The 18,835-nt window shown below is 30.5% G+C and overlaps 2 protein-coding genes across 2 annotated transcripts; both read right to left on the bottom strand.

The window, feature by feature from the left end:
* Positions 9,919-14,758, bottom strand: LOC109342622 (probable WRKY transcription factor 50). The gene is made up of 3 exons (XM_019580564.1): positions 14,576-14,758; positions 10,370-10,511; positions 9,919-10,249 (listed from the first exon to the last, which is right to left on the bottom strand). The coding sequence occupies exons 1-3, from the start codon at positions 14,595-14,597 to the stop codon at positions 10,126-10,128; spliced, it is 288 nt and encodes a 95-aa protein (XP_019436109.1). The 5' UTR covers positions 14,598-14,758; the 3' UTR covers positions 9,919-10,125.
* Positions 17,266-17,914, bottom strand: LOC109343810 (17.1 kDa class II heat shock protein-like). Its single transcript, XM_019582290.1, has one exon. The coding sequence runs from the start codon at positions 17,778-17,780 to the stop codon at positions 17,307-17,309; it is 474 nt and encodes a 157-aa protein (XP_019437835.1). The 5' UTR covers positions 17,781-17,914; the 3' UTR covers positions 17,266-17,306.

Below are 18,835 nucleotides of genomic sequence, written 5' to 3'. Positions count from 1 at the left end.
TCAGATTTAAATATTAGACCCGATCCATATTTATGGTTGGGTAGGGACCAAGAATGACTCGTTCAGACCCGTCTCATGGTTACTCACTTATCATGTTTGTATGTGTCTCTATTCAAATGTATAGAGAATAATGTCATTGTTTTTTATTGAAAATATCATTGATTCTCTAATTTTTTTTATCATCATATATACATGATTAATAATATATATTATTTTATATGTCAAATTACATATTCATAATAATAAATATTATTAAGAAGACTTTATCTAAAATGAGTATACATTATATTTAATCGAGTTTAAGGTCGGGTTCGGGTGAGACAACCAATATTTAAGGTTGGGTAAGGACAAACCTTAACTCATCAGAACTCAGCCTATGCTCACCCCTAACATCGACAATCATTCTGATGTTGATTATATATCTAAGCTTTATAGTTCACAACACATTTCACTATTTTTTGTGAAGCTCTTATAATTATTTGATTATTTATATTTTGAAAAGAATTGTTTCTAATAAGCTTACTAAGTTTTAGCTTGATGAATATGTTAGCTATGTTTGGATTAATAAAACATTATCATATCTAGGATTTAGTTAATTTTGCTTATCCTATTAATTATTATTTGGATTGTTATTATTTATTATTTATAATGATTTTTTGTTTATATAATTGTTGGGGATGTTAGAAATATGTTACTATATGAAGTCTCACATTGCCTAGTATTAAAATAAAGTAGAGTAATATATTATATATTTGATTCAGGTTCATTGTTCATTGTTAATATGTGCACCAAATATAAACATCAAATAGAAACACATTATGGGCAGTTGAGCTCATGTATGTGATATGACTTGTAATCATTATTCTCTAATAATATCTTGGTAGTCGTTCAACGCTACTGGGACATAGACACAATTGATTGAACCTCATTACTGAATCCCTTGTGTTATTCTCTTTTCCTTATACTTTTTTACTATTTAATTGTTCACGTGTTCCCAACAATTGGTATTAGAGCTAATTGGTATATAACTCTTGACCCAAGCATCAGGTTATGGCTAAAGAGAGTGAAAGCATGATGGTTAGACGAGGTGCATCAAGGGTACTGCGTAAGAATAAAGTATATGAGTTGAATGAGAAGAAAACATAGCGGAACTATGGTAGGGTGATGTATGTGTTGATCCAGAATCCCAGAAATTCATGTAACGTGTTAGGAACATGGTGGAGATAAAGACAGTGGTGTTGAGTTAGATGCTGACAATATCTTTGTAGATGTTGAGAGAATTTTCTCATTAGAGATGAGAAATGGAATATCATATTGATGTGTGTGCAACGTCATAGTGAAGAATAATAATCGTTAGCAGATCTACAAAAGCACAAAGGCATTGGCTGACTTTGATGTAGGTGTAACATGACAATTGACTTTGATGCAATGTGTAACACGGGAATTGGTAGAGATGCATGGTGTGACATGAGTATTGACTTGGATGCAAGGATGTGACACAAACATTGGTTAGCATTGCCGCAAGGTGTGTGTTGTGGGTATACTCCTTATGGTGGAGTATGATAGTTCCTTTGAACTAGGATTGTCGGAGTAGACAATGGTGGTAATAGTTGAGACTTTCCAAGGAAACTCCAAGGTTCAGTTTGACAGAGTATTGAAGAGGACGATTATTGGTAAAATTTTGTGTAGAGGTTTTATATATTAAAAGATTTCCTAGCAATAAGTAGTTAGGCGACATGTTCCATGTGATGACGGTACGTGAAGCTGCACTACAAGTTTGGAGAGCTAGACTCTTGGTAACATTGTCAAAGATACTAAGAAAGGCTTATGCGTAAAGGGATTAGACTCTTATGTGGAGGAGTTGTTACAGAGAATTAGGCATTGAGCAACGTCAAGTCATATATTCGCTAAGATGAAGATTCTTGTGAATATTTCCTAAGGAGCAAGATATTCGTCCATTTCAATCAAGGTGAAGATTGTTTGAGATGTTTGAGATATGTTATTATATGAAGTCGCACATTGCCTAATATTAAAATAAAGTAGAGTATCAATATTATATATTGAACTGCGATCCCTTGTTATTATGTGCATCATATATAAACACCAAATAGAAAACACTCTATGGACAGTTAGGCATATGGGTGTGCTAGGACTTGTAATCCTTATTCTCTAAAAATTCTTGGTAGTCGCTCACTGCTCTCGAAGATGTAGACACAATTGGCCAAACCATGTTACCAAATCCTTTGTGTTATTCTATTTTCTCTATACTTTTTCACTATTTGATTGATCTCTTGTTCCCAACAATAATAAACTATTTTAATTAACTCATATTTAGACTGAATTTCTACCATTTAAGAGAAAATGATGTGTGTGTTTTGGGTAAAAGAAGATCTATCAAGTAATCACCACACAGTAATAAGATTCTATATCATCTGACGAAAAAGGTAATATACTTGTGACATGAGTAAAAAAATATGAGAGCGATGCTGGAAGAGAATGGATAAAGTATATATGCTCTTGAAATAAAAAGTAGTCGAAAATAGTTTTCAAGCATGAATAACGTTATTATTTCGGATGATAAAGTCATTAATATCCTTAAATAGGTTAGCTTCTGCCGTTGCTTTTTTATTTTTCTTCTTGTTGATTTGTTTTGTACATTTGGTACCTTTTGATAAAAATGAGGAATATTAATACTTATTATGACTTATAAGGCAAGTAAAATGAAAGCAGATCCTCATTAGAGGGGGATGGAGATTAAGGGTGAAAACAGGCTCAACCTAACTTATAATAGATTTGGTCAAACATTTTTCATGAACATGTTAAGCTTGAGTTTTTAATAAGCATATTTCGTTTAATAGACCAGATTTTATGTCATCTGAAAGATATATTAAGTCTAACATATTATATTATTTAGTTATATTATATAATAATATTCATATAATACTATTTCAATATTGGTAATTGTTAGAAAAGTCTTATCAAAGCCTAGAGAGAAAATTAGAAAGGAGAGAGAGAAAAATTTGGAAGAAAATGATTATGTTATTATTCAATTGTTAGTTATGACACAATCACTCTTCCATATATATTGGAGTTGAAACATATCAAGAGATAATACAATAGCTATCAATAATACATAATCAACACTACTTTAATATTCCCCTTAAATTCTGAGCCATCCATACTACTAGCCGAGCTGAGTAGAAAAACCATCAGTAATCTGAAGCTTGTCTATGAGGATAGTAAATCTAGAGGTGGAGAGAGTCTTGGTAAGGACATCAACAACCTGATCTTCAGAAGAAACATGCTCAACAAGAAGTTGCTTGCTAATAACTTTTTCTCTAACTCAGAAAAAATCCAACTCAATATGTTTGGTTCTAGAATATAGAACCGGATTCTGGGAGAGTAAAATTGTACTCATATTGTCACACTAAATGACGGGAGTAGTAGCCTGAAACTGCAACTCATGAAGCATTCTTTGAATCCAAAGCAATTCATTTGCAGCAACAACTAAACTCATGCACTCAGCCTCAATAGTAGACTGAGCAACCCACTCTTGTTTTTTAGACCACCACGAGACAAGGTTAGGACCAAGATAAACAGAAGTACAAGATATAGATTTCTTGTCATCCAGATCAAATGTCCAATCGGCATCACAATAAGCATAGAGAGGAAGATGATCAGTCAAATAAGCAAGTCGTAATAACAAATCATGATTAAGTGTGCCTTTAAGATACCTAAGTATTTTTTTAAGAGCCTTCTAGTGTTTCTCTTGAGGTTGAGAGAGAAACTAACACACCTTGCTAATACTGTAGCTATTTGTCCTTTGTTATGTGGATAATATTATTATCACACGTACTTCCTCTTCCCTTATCAAACAACTCATTGATAAGATGAACTTAGCTTTTGTTTTGATACCATGTTAGAAAAGGCTTAATCAAAGCCTAGAGAAAGAGAATCAGGAAAAAGGGAGGAAGAAGAAGAAGAAAATGATTATGTTATTATTCAATTGCTAGTTATGACATAATCATTGCTTCATATGTAGAGGATTTGAAATAGAACATGGGAGAATACAATAGCTATCAATAATGCTTAATCAACACTACTCTAATAGTAATATTATTATATATCTAATTTTAATTTAAAAATATAAACAAAAATATAATATTATTGTTAGAGTTAGATAAGCCTAATTAAAAATAAATATAATAGCATATTTAAATGTAGACATAGTGATCTATTTCAAGAACATATAGTATATCAGATCTTTAAACAAACTAACAAGCCTGGTACATATCAAACATATGTTTTGAATTTTTTTAAAGAGGTTAAGAGGCTAGACTCGGACTTCTATATGTTATATAGATTTGACTTGTTTAAGACAAAGTCTAGTTTGGTCTAACCTATTTTCATCCTTAATGAGATAGTACCTTGTATACTTGATGACGATCCTGAGCCCATAAAAATAATAAACCCAATTCTGAGTCGATAGATGTTGGCATAAGATACAAAAGTTGAAGTTGTTTACTCACATAAACACCATTGACTCAATCTCCAACTCCATGAGAGTCAATAAGATAAGTTCTTCATATTCAACTTCTCTTTATGGGAGTTACATTTTAATCTCAAACTTTGTATGACTTTATGTACATTTCCTTTTTTATTGGTGAAAAGAATAAAACATGAATTAAATATATATTAACTTTAAATTTTCTAACCAATAAGAATGAAAAGGTACATAAGTGACCCAAAGTTTGAGACAGAAGATGTGATCCCCTCATTATGCACCTCTTCAAGATGCATACCATACTTGCTTCAACATGTTTGATTCATTCTAAAATCATTCTTAGATGTTATTCCATCTATTTTACCTATATTAAACCATATCTTCATTTTTGAAGGTGGTACTTTGAGAAATTCATGATAGGTCACAATGTTTTCAATGAACCAGGCCTTTTCTCCTTATAACAACAATAGAAGTTATGTATTTGTGATGATATAAATAGGTTTGAGTAGAGAGTTATACATTTATATATTTATATGTTATGTAAACCTAATATAATAAGGATAATAATAACCGCAAATACAAATCTTATTCTCTAATACATAATGTTAGTCTCTCAATTGGTCGAACATCGTTATTAAATTCATTTAATTATTATCTCTTATATATAATATCTTTTACTACTTGATTACTCACTTATTCCCAAATACTATGGCTTATAGATGGCTCAAAACATAAACAAGAGCAAATAAAATAAGTTAATCAATGGTTGAAGCATGCAAACTCCTTTAGCTATTTTTTTGTTCTTAACTCATCCTTAAATAGAGTAATTGGTTTTCCAAATTTCTTATATTATTATACCTTATCTCTAATCTCTTTTACTATTTCATTACTCTCTTATTCCCAAATATTTCCAAATACTTATTATGACTTATAGAGGGCTCAAAACATAAACAAAACCAGATAAAATAAGTTAATCAATGGTTGAAGCATGCAAAGATTTATAATGAAAGTATAATATCTATATATTATAAGTGTAAAGATTTATATACAGTTAGTTATCATATATCATTTATTTGTATTATTTTTTTAAGAGTGAATGATGACAAAACATGAATGTTAAATGATGTAGTATCAATATATAAAATGCACACATTGTCAATGTATACATTTTTTATATTGTAACCAATATTATGAAACCCGAGCCGAACATCAAACCGGAAGAGATCTCACATTAGGTTTAACTGGTTAAAACGTCGGGTCATATTGATATTAGTTATATATAAATACAAAAATTTATATAATAAATAATTATGTATAATTACATTGAAGTATCATATCTCTATATTTTTCGATTGAAGTAAAATAAAATATTAGAGTAGTATTCCGTTTTTTTTTAAATTATGTGAATTGTTCTATTTACTTTCCGGATTATTTGGTTTAACCAAATTTAACATAATTGGATTGATATTTCTCTAGTTCAAAACGGTCTAACTCCTCATTCAATTAATACTACAAACCATGATTGTTCTCAAGTCTGGTCAGAAATCAAACATATGGACATGGTTATCCAGTTCTCATAACATTGCTTCAAACAATCAATATGTGGAAAATGGAGTGCATAAAAATGAAACACTTCTACTATCAAAGTCATTGGCTATTACTATTAAAGTGTTTTCCTTTTGTCGTGTTTGACTATCCACTATTATTACTTCAAACAAATACGCTTCTTCACATTTTTAGCCAGTTAATGGAGATTTATATATCAAGGGATGTATTAGTGTACAATAATCCTTTGAATCAAAATGAAGAGTAAAAGATTAAAAAAATGGTAAAACTAAAAATTTGGTCCTCTAACTTATTTTATGTTTTAGCTGGTCAATAAGTTACTTTTGTTTCAAACAGATTATTTAAATTATTTTCTATTTTTAAATTGGCTCTTTAAGTTATTTTCTATTATAATTTAGTCATTAAATGTTTCCTAATTTATTTTAATGTTTTGTATACCTTTAAAATATTTTAATTTATTTTAATGTTTTTTACACCTTTAAAATAGGAAACATTTGTTTTTTTCCATCTTGCATTAATTGCCACTTTATCACTTTGCCTTTTTTTAATATTATATGTCGTTTTTGCATATCATAAATGATTAACCCGTTTTTCCATATGTAACCCTTATTGCATTAAATATTGAGCGGTAAAGTGAGTGATTTGTAGAGATATTTTGATCAAAACACATTATTTTACATTTATAATTAGGAAAAAAAAATGTATACATTGATAATGTATGATTTTTATTCATTATCATTATATTATCTATTATTCATGTTTAATTATTATTGACTAATGCAAAAATTAATTCAAATGAATTGTGTATGATATAATGATTATGTATAAATTTTTATACTGACAATACATAAATATTATACTATTATAATTAACACTTTCATAACTATCTTAATATGTACGTACCTAGCCGAACCGAGTCGAACCGGAGTTCAGCTCAATAAGGATTGGTTCAGCTCAAAACTCAACTTGAGTTCGATACGAGGTATTTTCTTAGCTCGAGTTCGGTTCTGTTAAAGTTCGTGAACTGTTCGGCTCAGTTTGATTAGTTCATTTGGACAACTTAAACAAATAATTATTTTATTTAAAAATACTATAAATTTTTTATACATATAAATATAATCATCTTTATATATATATAACAATAAATATAAAAAATAATGTATAAGTCATAATAAACATAAAAATTAGTTTATATATATATATATGAGCTAGTTCATGAACCTAACGAGTCGAACTGCATCCAACTCGAGTTTGGTTCATCTATTTAACGAGCTCAATTTCCAGCTCAAGTTTTGGTTCATGAACCAAGTCTATCGAGTTAAATAATAAATCAAGTTTTGAACGAATACCGAGTTGGTTTGGTTCATTGTCAGTCATATATTGATGTATTACACTAAAGTGCTGAATAAATTGTAGGACAAATAAAATGCTGGTTTTTTGTTTTGAAAATAATATGGAAAATGCTTGATAACCTAAATTGATTCAATTAATTTGATTTAGAAATATTAGAAGTATTCAAGTGTGAAGTCCCAATTTAAATAAGATGCGATAATTGAAAGAGTTTATAAATAAAAACTTTGAAACTTTTGTCTCCCATAACTCGATAACAATGAACCTCTTAGATAGTTTGACCTCCCCAATCCCATCTCCCAATAAGTGGTATTAGATGCCCTAAGGAGGAAAATACGTAAACTAAAGTATGTGAATATTCAAGTGGATTTAATATAAAATGATTCAAGAAAAGTGTGTAGTACTCATAGTTGATGAGAGAATAATCTAATATATTTTTTGTACGATCAAGAGTATATCATTATTATGAGGTAATGAATTAATCTCATTTCGCATTGTATGGTGTTCTTTCCAACAAGTGTCGTTTCTAAGAATCAAACTCTTAGCATTTTGGTCATCCTGAAATCTAGTAGGGTCTTCCACTGCTAGATCAACATTTTGTTGGTTGATATATTTAAGTACAAGGTAAAATATTGAATAAAATGAGATAAATAAAAGCATTTATAAGGGAAAAGGACTCATAAAAATTATAAGATTTTAATTTAAATTGTGGTGTGGAGTGACTTGATAACACAATTAGTACCTCTAATGGTGAGAGATTCCCCATTACAAAGACTATAGATTCATTATTATTTGCAATTTTGTAGCTTAAAAAATAAACCATTTCAATGTAAAAAGATGGTAACTTTCGTAGTTTGAATAAATTGATCTCTTTGCATTTAGTAGTTTGTTGAGATTTTAATGTATTTTGCAATATTTTAATTTCTCAATTTTGGGCATTCTACAAAGGATGCAAGAGAGAATGAGGAAAAAAAGAGCCGTTGCCATATTTTCTAAGGGCAATGAGATCCTATGAAAAAAAGAAAAATTTTAAAAATAAAAATATTATTCTAATTAGTTCGGGTAGGAAATAAGATATAATTTAAAATAAGTGATCTCAAGACACCATCTCAACTTGAGATCATGTAGGATACTATCCAATCAAATATTACTTAGAGATAATAACATGTATCACAAAAAATATTTTAAGGGTTCAATTCTTCAATTATTTTTTAATTAACTAAGTTCAATATTTATAAATCTCATTTTTTATCCTCACACAAGGGTTCCTTACCATAGAAAGATTTCAATTCCATTTGAACATACCATGAAAGTGATCATTTTTATCCTCTAAGCTAAAATAATATGACAAGGACACAATTTTTCATCACAACCTCTTCATAAAGTGTATGTTTCAGGAAAAGGCAATTCTTAAAATTAGCACGTAAATTAAATAGTAATTAGTAAAATGATTATTTTTTCTCTAAAAATTAGTCTCTTTATTACTCTATTATAATAAAGCTAGCATATTAATAAAACATTGATTTAGTTGTATAATGTAACATTAGATCCTTAGAATAATTAAAATGTTAAATATTTGATTCTTAAGAGTAACACTTGTTGCGAGAGATTACACAATCCGAAAGAGACGTAAGTGTCACTCTTCTGGCCTTATCAAACCTCCATACAATTTGTGAAAAGTACTAGTAAATTTGGTCACCCTCAAATATCAAAGGAAGTGGGTGATGAAGAAATGTTTGAAAAACAGAGGGATTCAATGATATTTGATCTTCATAATTTTGAGAAAAGAAAACTTTTCCTAATTTTGATCTTCAAAGTCTTTATTGCATTATGGTCTATTTGGAAGTTGATTATTAGAGAGCATTGGATTGGAAGGAAAATATTTTGGAACTATAAAATACACTTGTGAAATAACTTTCAATATGTTTCAAATTGCGGACTGCATAACGTGATGCAGCCGCAATATTGCAGTTGCAATGAGCGTCACAACCACATCACACTACAACTGTGGTATGATAGTGACTCACAATTATGCGACCATAACGGGTCGCAACACAACCACATTTGTGTTGCATTAGACCGCAACACAATCATATCAACCGCATCACTATTAAAAATATTTTTTTACTCATAAAATATTTCACATCGAAACGGTCGTAATCCGCATCGTAACGGCTGCAATGACCGCAATAGCAGTAAACGCAATTGCAATCGCGACCGAAGCGGCAATTTAAAACACTCATAAACCCTCATTTTTCCTTCATTCCTCTCTGTTTGCGGGTTGGTTTTTGATGGATAATAGAGGGAAGAAAAAGTTTAAAAGTCATGAAATACACTTATGATATGACTCAAACCTTCATTTTGTCTTCTTCCCATCAAAAACCCAACTCGGAAATAGACCTCAATCGGACATATCAAGTATTTTTCCTTCAGCAAATTCAAAATCACAATACTCAACCTGCTAGAAAAGCCACACAAAAAAAACATGCACCACCATATAGTTTAAAAACCACATTAAATTATGTCTTAAACATGTCTATACCAAATGATATTGGAATCTCCACAAAATAAACAGAACATAGGCTTCACTATTTTATTATTCACCAGGAAGTGTCTTAGACTCTTAATGATATAGGAATCACAAGGGTCAATAGCACATGCCTTAACCATAAGAATTAGTGAAGGCTATGACCTTAATTTCCAACTTAGGTAGGAACTGGATGAGTATGAATGCCATCATAGGTTGTTATCACATACGTTGGATCATCTCTGTCTCTTTCAACTCTTTTCTTCACTGGGCACCCATATGCAGAACACTTATAGTAGTTCCTGCAATCAAATCAAATATTCTTCACTACACTAGAACTTTCGAAACTATTTTTTACCAAATAAAAGTTCCATAATAATGCATGCATATATATATATATATATATATATGTTTATATATACCTTGGAAAGGGGCTGCTTTTGACCATTTTCTTCCCATACTTTCGCCATTTGTACCCATCATCAAGCACATCCACCTCAGATTTGGTTTTCAGTATAATTCTCTGTTCCTTCCGTTCAGGTGCAGGTGCATTGATGATTTCACCTATATGTGACACAACCAATGATATGACAATAAGCAAAAGAAAACAGAAGCTAGAGATAAAGCAAATTTATGTAGAGTTATATTAAGATGCTTATATAGTTACGCGTGAGTTTGGCACAACAGTAAAGTTGTTACTTAGTAACCATGAAGTCACATGTTTAAATTTTAGAAACAGCCTATCTGCTGCTTGCAGAATAAGATTGCGTACATCTATGCTCCTCGAACCCTACTTAATGACCAAATAAAAATCATATGGTACAATAATATAAACTCCATTGCTTTTACTTAATGATGCAGCTTCATAGTGATCTTCCTATGAACTATATCATAGTGACCTTCCAATATCAGTGAAAAAAACATGGAATTAATATTATGAGTGGCAATGCAGAAATTTTAATCCATATCAGCTATATATTTATATGTACATACATAAATTTATAATATTACATTAAAATATGTTTATATAAAAACATATTAATTAGTGACATATATAAAATCCTAAGATAATAACATCATACTACAACAATTAAACTTCTAAACTTCAATACTACAAACAAAACATTTCTCTTTATAACCAAATAAGTGTTCAACCATTAGCATTTCATATGATTTTACATTCCATTTTTTATATTTATGGATAATGTTTAATATTTTCTTTCTATTTTATAAAATAATCTAGAATATAAATGCTTGCAAAGGAAAAATGTAGTAAAAATCATGTCAAATAATAATTTACGTTTTGATACCCTTAGCTTCAAGGGTGGAACTTAGAAGAATGTAGTTTTATTTAATAATTTTTTCATAGACTCAACTATATTTGATACCAGGTTATGGTCCTAAAGTATATTTGATACCAGGTTATGGACACTCAAGTTCTGTTAAATGATAGTATAAAAGGTAATTTATTATGTAGTTTTATTAAGTATGTAACAAAGCAAGAAGATTGAGAAAGAAAGTGTAGTGTTTCAGGTTACCATTACATTGTTGTTTTCTATAAGTGGTAATGGAGTAGATGATCCAAATCCCGTTAGTTTGAGTATTTATGTATGGTCAGGAACAATCATAAGTTGAGATTATGCAAGTGCACAGTGAAACTGTGATAAAATATTGGTCTGAGACCAAGTTGAATTGGTAAAGTGTTGAGTACTGCCAAATCTCACATTTTTGTCGAGCATGATGAAAAAGTTCAACAATAAAAACTATGACATGTGGAGCTCCCAAAGAAATTCTATTTGCTCGACCAAGATCTTTGGAATATTATTAGTGGCATAGACACAACTTCACTAACGAACGAGAAGGAGAAAAGAGAATGGAAGATTAAAGTTGACAAGACAATGTACATGTTATCAATTGTTACAGAGGATGAGTTCTTAGAGAGGATCAAGAACCTGACAACACCAAATGAGGCTTGAGATACCTTAACGACATTGTTCGCTAGGAAGAGCGATGCTAAGTTGCAGCTATTGGATAATGAGTTAATATCACTCACACAAGGAGACATAGAGGTAAGTCGGTGCTTTACTAAAGTAAAATTTATTTGTAATGAGATTGTAAAACTATATCCAAAAGGAGTAATTTCTGAAGCAAGAAAGATGAGAATAATTAATTTTGGATTAAATTTAAAATATAATGGTATTATTACTCTCATTCGAGGATGGGACAAGGAACCTACTTTGACAAAGTTAAAGAGTATCTTGGCTAATCAAGAAGCTTTGGATAATCAAATATTTAAAGCTTCGATCAATGGGGAAGATAAAACTTTATTTAGCATAAGGGGAGCACAAAGAGAAAACAAGGCCCCTTTGAAGTTTAGTAACAAGGGAGAATGCTTAAAGAGATGAGAAAGTTGGCAGAGGAGTTGCAAGTATGAAGGATGTCTACAACAAGGAGGACCTAGAAAACTCTGATATAGAAATGATTCGGAAGAACATAAGTACCACAAGAATAAGGACTAGTGTTACAATTGCAAAAGAAGAGGTCATTGGCTAGAGACTTTTGGTTCAGGAACGCTGAAGGAAATGTAGTTTTCTCCAACTACAAGAAAAATGAAAGTGAAGAAGAATGTGACCTTGAAGCATTAGTTGTGATTGATGAAGAAAAGTTGAAAGGTGATTCTTCCAAGCTAGAGGAGTTAGAAACTTTGCGCTCTACGCAAACAAAAGAGATTGTTCTTATTACAACTAGTGATAAATCAATAAACCACAAGCATGATTGGATTGTTGATTTTGGTTGCTACAACCATATGATAAGAGATGATAAGAAATTATCAAACAAAAAAATAAAAAGGATAACGTGCGGTGTTAACTGTTGACAACGCCAAACTGCCAATTACAAATGTTGGTGAGACCAAAGTAGTTCCTCGCTAGAGTTCTCATCCATTACAATTGCAAAATATGTACCACATACGAAGGATGATGAAGAATTTATTGGCAGTTTCTCAACTTAAGCTTTGGGAAATTATATAGTGTTTGGACCAGATAATGTCAAGGTCTACATGAATTTGAAGCTGATTGGGATGCCAATTATGAAAGGACGACGACTTGGGTCGATATAAATAATGTCAACAAAAACGACTTACGTAGACAAGACTAGGAAGAATGAAACTATTGATTTATGGTATAACTGTTTAGGACACATGAACTATGGGAAACTCAAGAAGATGATGAAAAATCCCTACTAAAAAGTCATCCTTAACTAGAAATAAGAGATGAAGTAATGTGCATCAATTGTCAATATGGTAAGGCACATAAACTTCCTTATGGTGATTCATAGTTTCAATTAAAGGTGTCACTTTAGTTAGTTCACTCAAATGTATTTGGACCAATAAAACAATCATTGGTGAGTGAAAATCGTTACATGATAACCTTTATTGATGATTATTCTAGATATGTCTATGCATATTTCATGAAAGAAAAATCAGAAGCTTTTGAGAAGTTTAAAGAATTCAAGTGGCAGGCAAAAAAGTGAAACAAGGCAGAAAGTCTAGTGTGTGCGTATCGACAATGGAGGAGAATAAACCTCATGTCAGTCCTACAAAATTTTTGAGGGGGGCAATATACAAAGACAATTAATATGTCCTTAGACACCACAAAAATATGGAGTTGTCAACAAAATCGACATTTAGCATATTTTTCATGTGCTAAGCTTATGGTCTTTCTCAATATTTCATCTCATTAGGCATATATCAAATCAAAAATCAAAAGTCAAAAGTCAAAACAACCACTCTCTCCACAACCTTTATTTCCAAGTTATGTTTACCAACATTTCACTTTTTTCAATTTGGTAGGGCCTCCGAAATTACTTGTCAATGATTAACTTCTTTTAATAATAATATAAAGGAAATAGTGATTATTTCCTTTTCAACCTAATGTGTACATGATTTTTTTTAAATTTGATCTCCAAAGTTTCTTTTAAAATTTAAATTCATCCCTACTATTAAGTTTAGTGTTAATGATGTGGTTTCGCTCTTCATCTTCATGTGTCACTTATTTTTCTAAGTGCTAAATAACCTAAGTAGTTAATATGAATAAGTTTCTTAGCAATTTTAAATTTCACGTTTAGGAGTATTTTATTGCCCTGAACTTTCATGGAGGTTTACCTAAAAATTCCAAGAAAGATTGAAGTTTGAAGGACTGAAAAAAGATATGGATTCCACCTGATATTAAGTGCAATTCTACCCATAGACTTTTCCTTGTTATAATTTTAGATCAGAGATAAGATCAACCCTATTGGACCCTCAAACTTATGATAGCGGAATAAATAGATCCCTCACTTTTTTATTTTACTGTGTACAATTATATTTGTTGGTTGGAGATTTCAAGTTGAGGATTACTCGTATTGGTAGGAGTTTGGTGTTCCAATTATTGAAAGAATCTATTTCTCAACTAAATGCTTACAAACAGACAATCTAACATTCGGGGAAACAAAATACAAAAATCATAATTTAACTATTAAAGAATCGATCAATTAAACCATACCATATTCAAAATAGACCATTATATTTTCATATCAAAGTAAGAGCAGATATCAGGGCAAAACCCCAAAGAAAATTTAGGGTTTCTTACCTAGATCGGAAGATGATGCCATTTTCTCCCTTACGATCTTTCTTCGATCTGAACCTTTTCGATTTCCTCTTCGCCTCGCCTCTCCTCTCCTGTGCTTCACAATAGTAAAGTAAAATATAAGACACTGAATCTTTCTTTCGCCGACCACTTATATATCTAGATAAATCTAGAAAGATCGAATGTGATATAGAAGCCCCATTGACCCATTACTTATATCTTGGAAAAGTAAACGACGTATTAGCAAGTGACCTGTGGGGTCAATTTTTTTCTTTAAAAATATATTTAAAAATCCTATTTCGGAGACTTACCATATAAGGAATAAATTATAAAAAAATGAGCTGAAAGGTTAATTATTAAGTATAATCATTTATGAGGTATTTTTATTGTGAATATCAGTATTTAAATAACAAAAAAACAATAGTATTTTTTGCGGTCAATAAGATAAATTTATATACGTAGAGTTATCGAAATAAGTCATTCATATACTTAGTGTTGCTATGCACAAAAGATCCAAATCTAAATATTAAATTAAAAGTATAATATTTATACATTATGAAAATAAATATTTATATATAGTTAATAATAATGTATTACATTATTTATCATTCTTTTCCATTATTATTTTTGAAGAGACGAATTTCACATGAATGAAAATAAATAACACAATAATATTACATAAAATTTTACTGTATTAATACATATTTATTTTTTTCTAGTGAATTAAACTTTTATTGAAAAACTAGACTAATAGTTGGTTGGTGAGAAACTTTAAACCAAAAAAAAGGAAGAAAAAAATGTAAGACGACACCAAGAGTTGTCGTATAATGAAAAGGACGAAGAAATGCACATTACGAAGAAGATTCCAAATGAAAATGAAGAAAACCATTGAACGAAGACGAATATGAATCGTAGTGAGAAATGATCATACTTTTCGCATAGAGAAGCAGCAAATGATTGAAACATGTATTGGATTCTTCTTCTGTACTTAACTTCAAGTGAAAGGTTTGATTTTAAATTTTAATTTAATAATGGAACAATATGAATTTACCTTTTTCAGAGACAATAGTATTTGATTTACATCATTATCTATGATATTATTTTCGGTTAGGTGTGCAAGGATCATTATCTAGGACATGTAATACTGTAATATTAGATTGGGGAATGAAAATTGTAATTTGTTGAAAAATTATAAGGCAAAACATGAGACATGAAATATTGATTCAGCTTATAGCTTTTTGGAGCTAGCTTTTAAAAATTACAATTTCTGTTTTCGATAAGCTATAATCTGCCAAATAAGCTATAAGTTTGCTAGGCTAAACACAGAGTTGTATTGGATGATGTTTTGTTGAAGCTGTTAGATTATTTGCAGGTCAGTTACTTTCTCATATTGTATATAAGCTACCAACAAGCCCCCACTTGATTCCCAATGTCGATGTTTCGATTCTTGCGAGCGACATTTGTTTAGAGAGGCAGCCACGAACCCTGAAAGGGATTAGTTCCTTACCCAAAAAGGTGAGGGGATAACTTGGTAGTACAAAAAAATATTGTATATAAGCTGCATGGTTTGATTGATGTAAGCACTTTCACCCATTTAGTAAAATTCAGGTTCTAGTTTTCTCAACTCTTACACTTCTCTGTTCTCTGCCATGTTTTTTCTAACAAGACACTTAATCTTAGGCAGTTTCACTAGTTTGATGATGCAGAAGAGTACCTGAATGATGATTTCTTGAACATAGATCCCAAGGCTCCTTGTTATTCTAAGGTGGACTGTGATTTTCTTATCTATACTTGTATGTTCTTATTTTCTATGGAGCTTATACTGGATTATCTGTTTGCTTTGGCATGTTGTTGTAACACTTTAACATCCAGTGTTTTATTCCACAATTACTTTGTTCATGTTTTTATGTAGTTATTATCAGATTTATTATTGCAGATTCAGGCTATAACTTCTGGATTCTTCCTGCTCTGGGTCTTGCACTGCTGCTACAAAACTAGACCATCTGCTCCCATCTAAAGCAAAATAATCATTACAGTATAATATCTTGGAAACCAAAATAGTCATTACAGTATTATATATTGTAAACCAAACTAAATCATTATATACAAACCTAATTCATTACATGTATCAGGACCTAGTTTTAGATTTTGACTGATATTATTTGTCAATTTAATGCAAATTAAACATGGAGATTTTCTTTTGAAGTTTCAACTTTTGATTACATAGGTCAAGATACTGATATGGAAAGATTGAACAAGCTTGCATCTTTTCAGAGAAAGGCTCTCCAGCATGCTTTACTTGTGATTAGTTTGTTTATCCTTATCAATTCATTTTTATTCATCTTTCACTTTCTAGGTTCATTCTTTTCTGGGAAGGATCTTTCTTTTTTTGAATTGATATGGATATTAATATTATAAGTCTAACATCTTAGATTCTTTGAAAATTTAGAAATGTTCCTTAAACTACATGCAGTTCCTGCAGTTGAAAGAATTTTCTACAGTACATGTTCAATCCACCAAATAGAAATAAAAATACAGAAAAGCAAAGCAAATTATAATTTTATTTATAATTCATTCATATCAAAGCATGCATTACATCTCACTTAATCATGTTATATCCCATGATCATATTACAAAACTCATAACCCAAAAGACACACTATAGACTAAACAACAATATCATAAGTCATAACCATTATACCACTTTTTCAACATTCACTTGAACAAGCTCAAACTCAAGCAATGTGAACCTCAATAGTCTTAGGCTTCTTAGGCTCAGGAGGAGGCAATTTCTCAACAGTAACAGTAAGCACACCATCTTGACAAACAGCAGAAACAGAATCAGTGTTAGCATTTTCAGGGAGCACAAATTTTCTCATAAATTTACCAACCCTTCTTTCCATTCTCAGATATTTACCACCTTCTTTCTCTTCCTCCCTCTTCCTCTCACCACTTATCAGAAGCACATTCTCATCCTCCACCTGAACCTTTATGTCCCCAGATTTTAACCCTGGCATGTCTATCACAAACACAAATGATTTTGGGTATTCTTTCACATCTGCAGGAGTTGCAGCCATTGCTTTTGCATCCCTCACATATGTTCTACTTGGTGCATTCAGATTCTTCTCTGCATTTTCATCTGTGAGGTCCATTATTTGATGCAGGGTGTTGAACAATGGAGAGTCAAAACCCAACAACCTTAAATCCATGTTGCTTGTGAAATACTCTTTTGTTTTTGTTTTTGTTTTTTTGTTTTTGGAAGCTTTGATTTGTGTAGTTGTAGTGGCTATGAGGGGTGTAAGTGTTTTATAGAAGGGTGATATTGAGAGAGTGGAACAGAGTGGGAGGTTCTGGAGTGACCTTAGGAACTTCCAGGTTCTTCTTTTTTCAAATTGGAATAAATGCTTCTAGTAGGCTCCAGAATACATCATATCATATCATCTTCGATTAAAACCCAAATTAAATAATTTGATAAATATAATGTAGAAAACACAAGGAATTATTCTTTGATCCTCTATTGACAATTTAGGCTATCATGTTGTATTTATATAATGATTATCTAAATTATGATGATTATACACATGTCTATTTGTGAAAGCACATAAAATATTATGTTTTGCTCGTCTTAAATATGGATAAAATAGACTTTTGGATTATCTGCTAAACAATTAAAAATAAAGAAAAGAAAAAAATTATGATGTCATTATCACATTTTTAAAATTGCATATAAGAATGTTCAAAGTATTTAACATTGTATCTTTAAGTTCAATAATAAAAAATCAAAATTATGACAATAACTGCAGCTAGTTAAAAAGGCTCTCAGACAAATCAAACATTTTGGACTAATAAAAATATTTTTATGAGTATTAAATCTATATAATAACAGTGTAAAGATGTATACACAATTAGTGTATCATCTACCGTTCATTTGGATTACTTTTTTTAAAAAGTCAATAATAAATGTAAATAAATGTTGGATGATGCACTCACAATGTAAAGAACTCTTATACTCTTAGTATATATATCTTTTTCTCTATTTTTATATCCTACCTGTTAATTATTATGGGCGGACTTAGAAGACATAGCTTAAATTATCAATGATATTCATAGTTACACTTACCCATTAATTTTATAAATATAAATTTGATTGAATAATACAAAATGAATAATGTGATGTGTGTGAGACAATCGGTCCTCGTGTGATTTTTTTTATATTATCAGTAATACCATCTACCACACTCTTTCTCCTATAAGCACAAGCCCA

The sequence above is a fragment of the Lupinus angustifolius genome, chromosome LG03 (genome assembly GCF_001865875.1).
Source record: "Lupinus angustifolius cultivar Tanjil chromosome LG03, LupAngTanjil_v1.0, whole genome shotgun sequence".
In the NCBI taxonomy this organism is placed as follows: Eukaryota; Viridiplantae; Streptophyta; class Magnoliopsida; order Fabales; family Fabaceae; genus Lupinus; species Lupinus angustifolius.
The sequence above is the reverse complement of the archived record's forward strand: the minus strand, read 5'-3'. Positions and strand labels throughout refer to the sequence as shown.

Bases quoted from the DNA above. Each gene is read 5' to 3' on its own strand.
- LOC109342622 (XM_019580564.1), bottom strand. From the start codon at position 14,597: ATGGCATCATCTTCCGATCTAG. The intron at 10,512-14,575 runs GTAAGAAACCCT...TGTCACATATAG, and splicing joins GGCATCATCTTCCGATCTAG to GTGAAATCATCAATGCACCT. The intron at 10,250-10,369 runs GTATATATAAAC...ATTTGATTGCAG, and splicing joins AAAAGCAGCCCCTTTCCAAG to GAACTACTATAAGTGTTCTG.
- LOC109343810 (XM_019582290.1), bottom strand. From the start codon at position 17,780: ATGGATTTAAGGTTGTTGGGTTTTGACTCTCCATTGTTCAACACCCTG.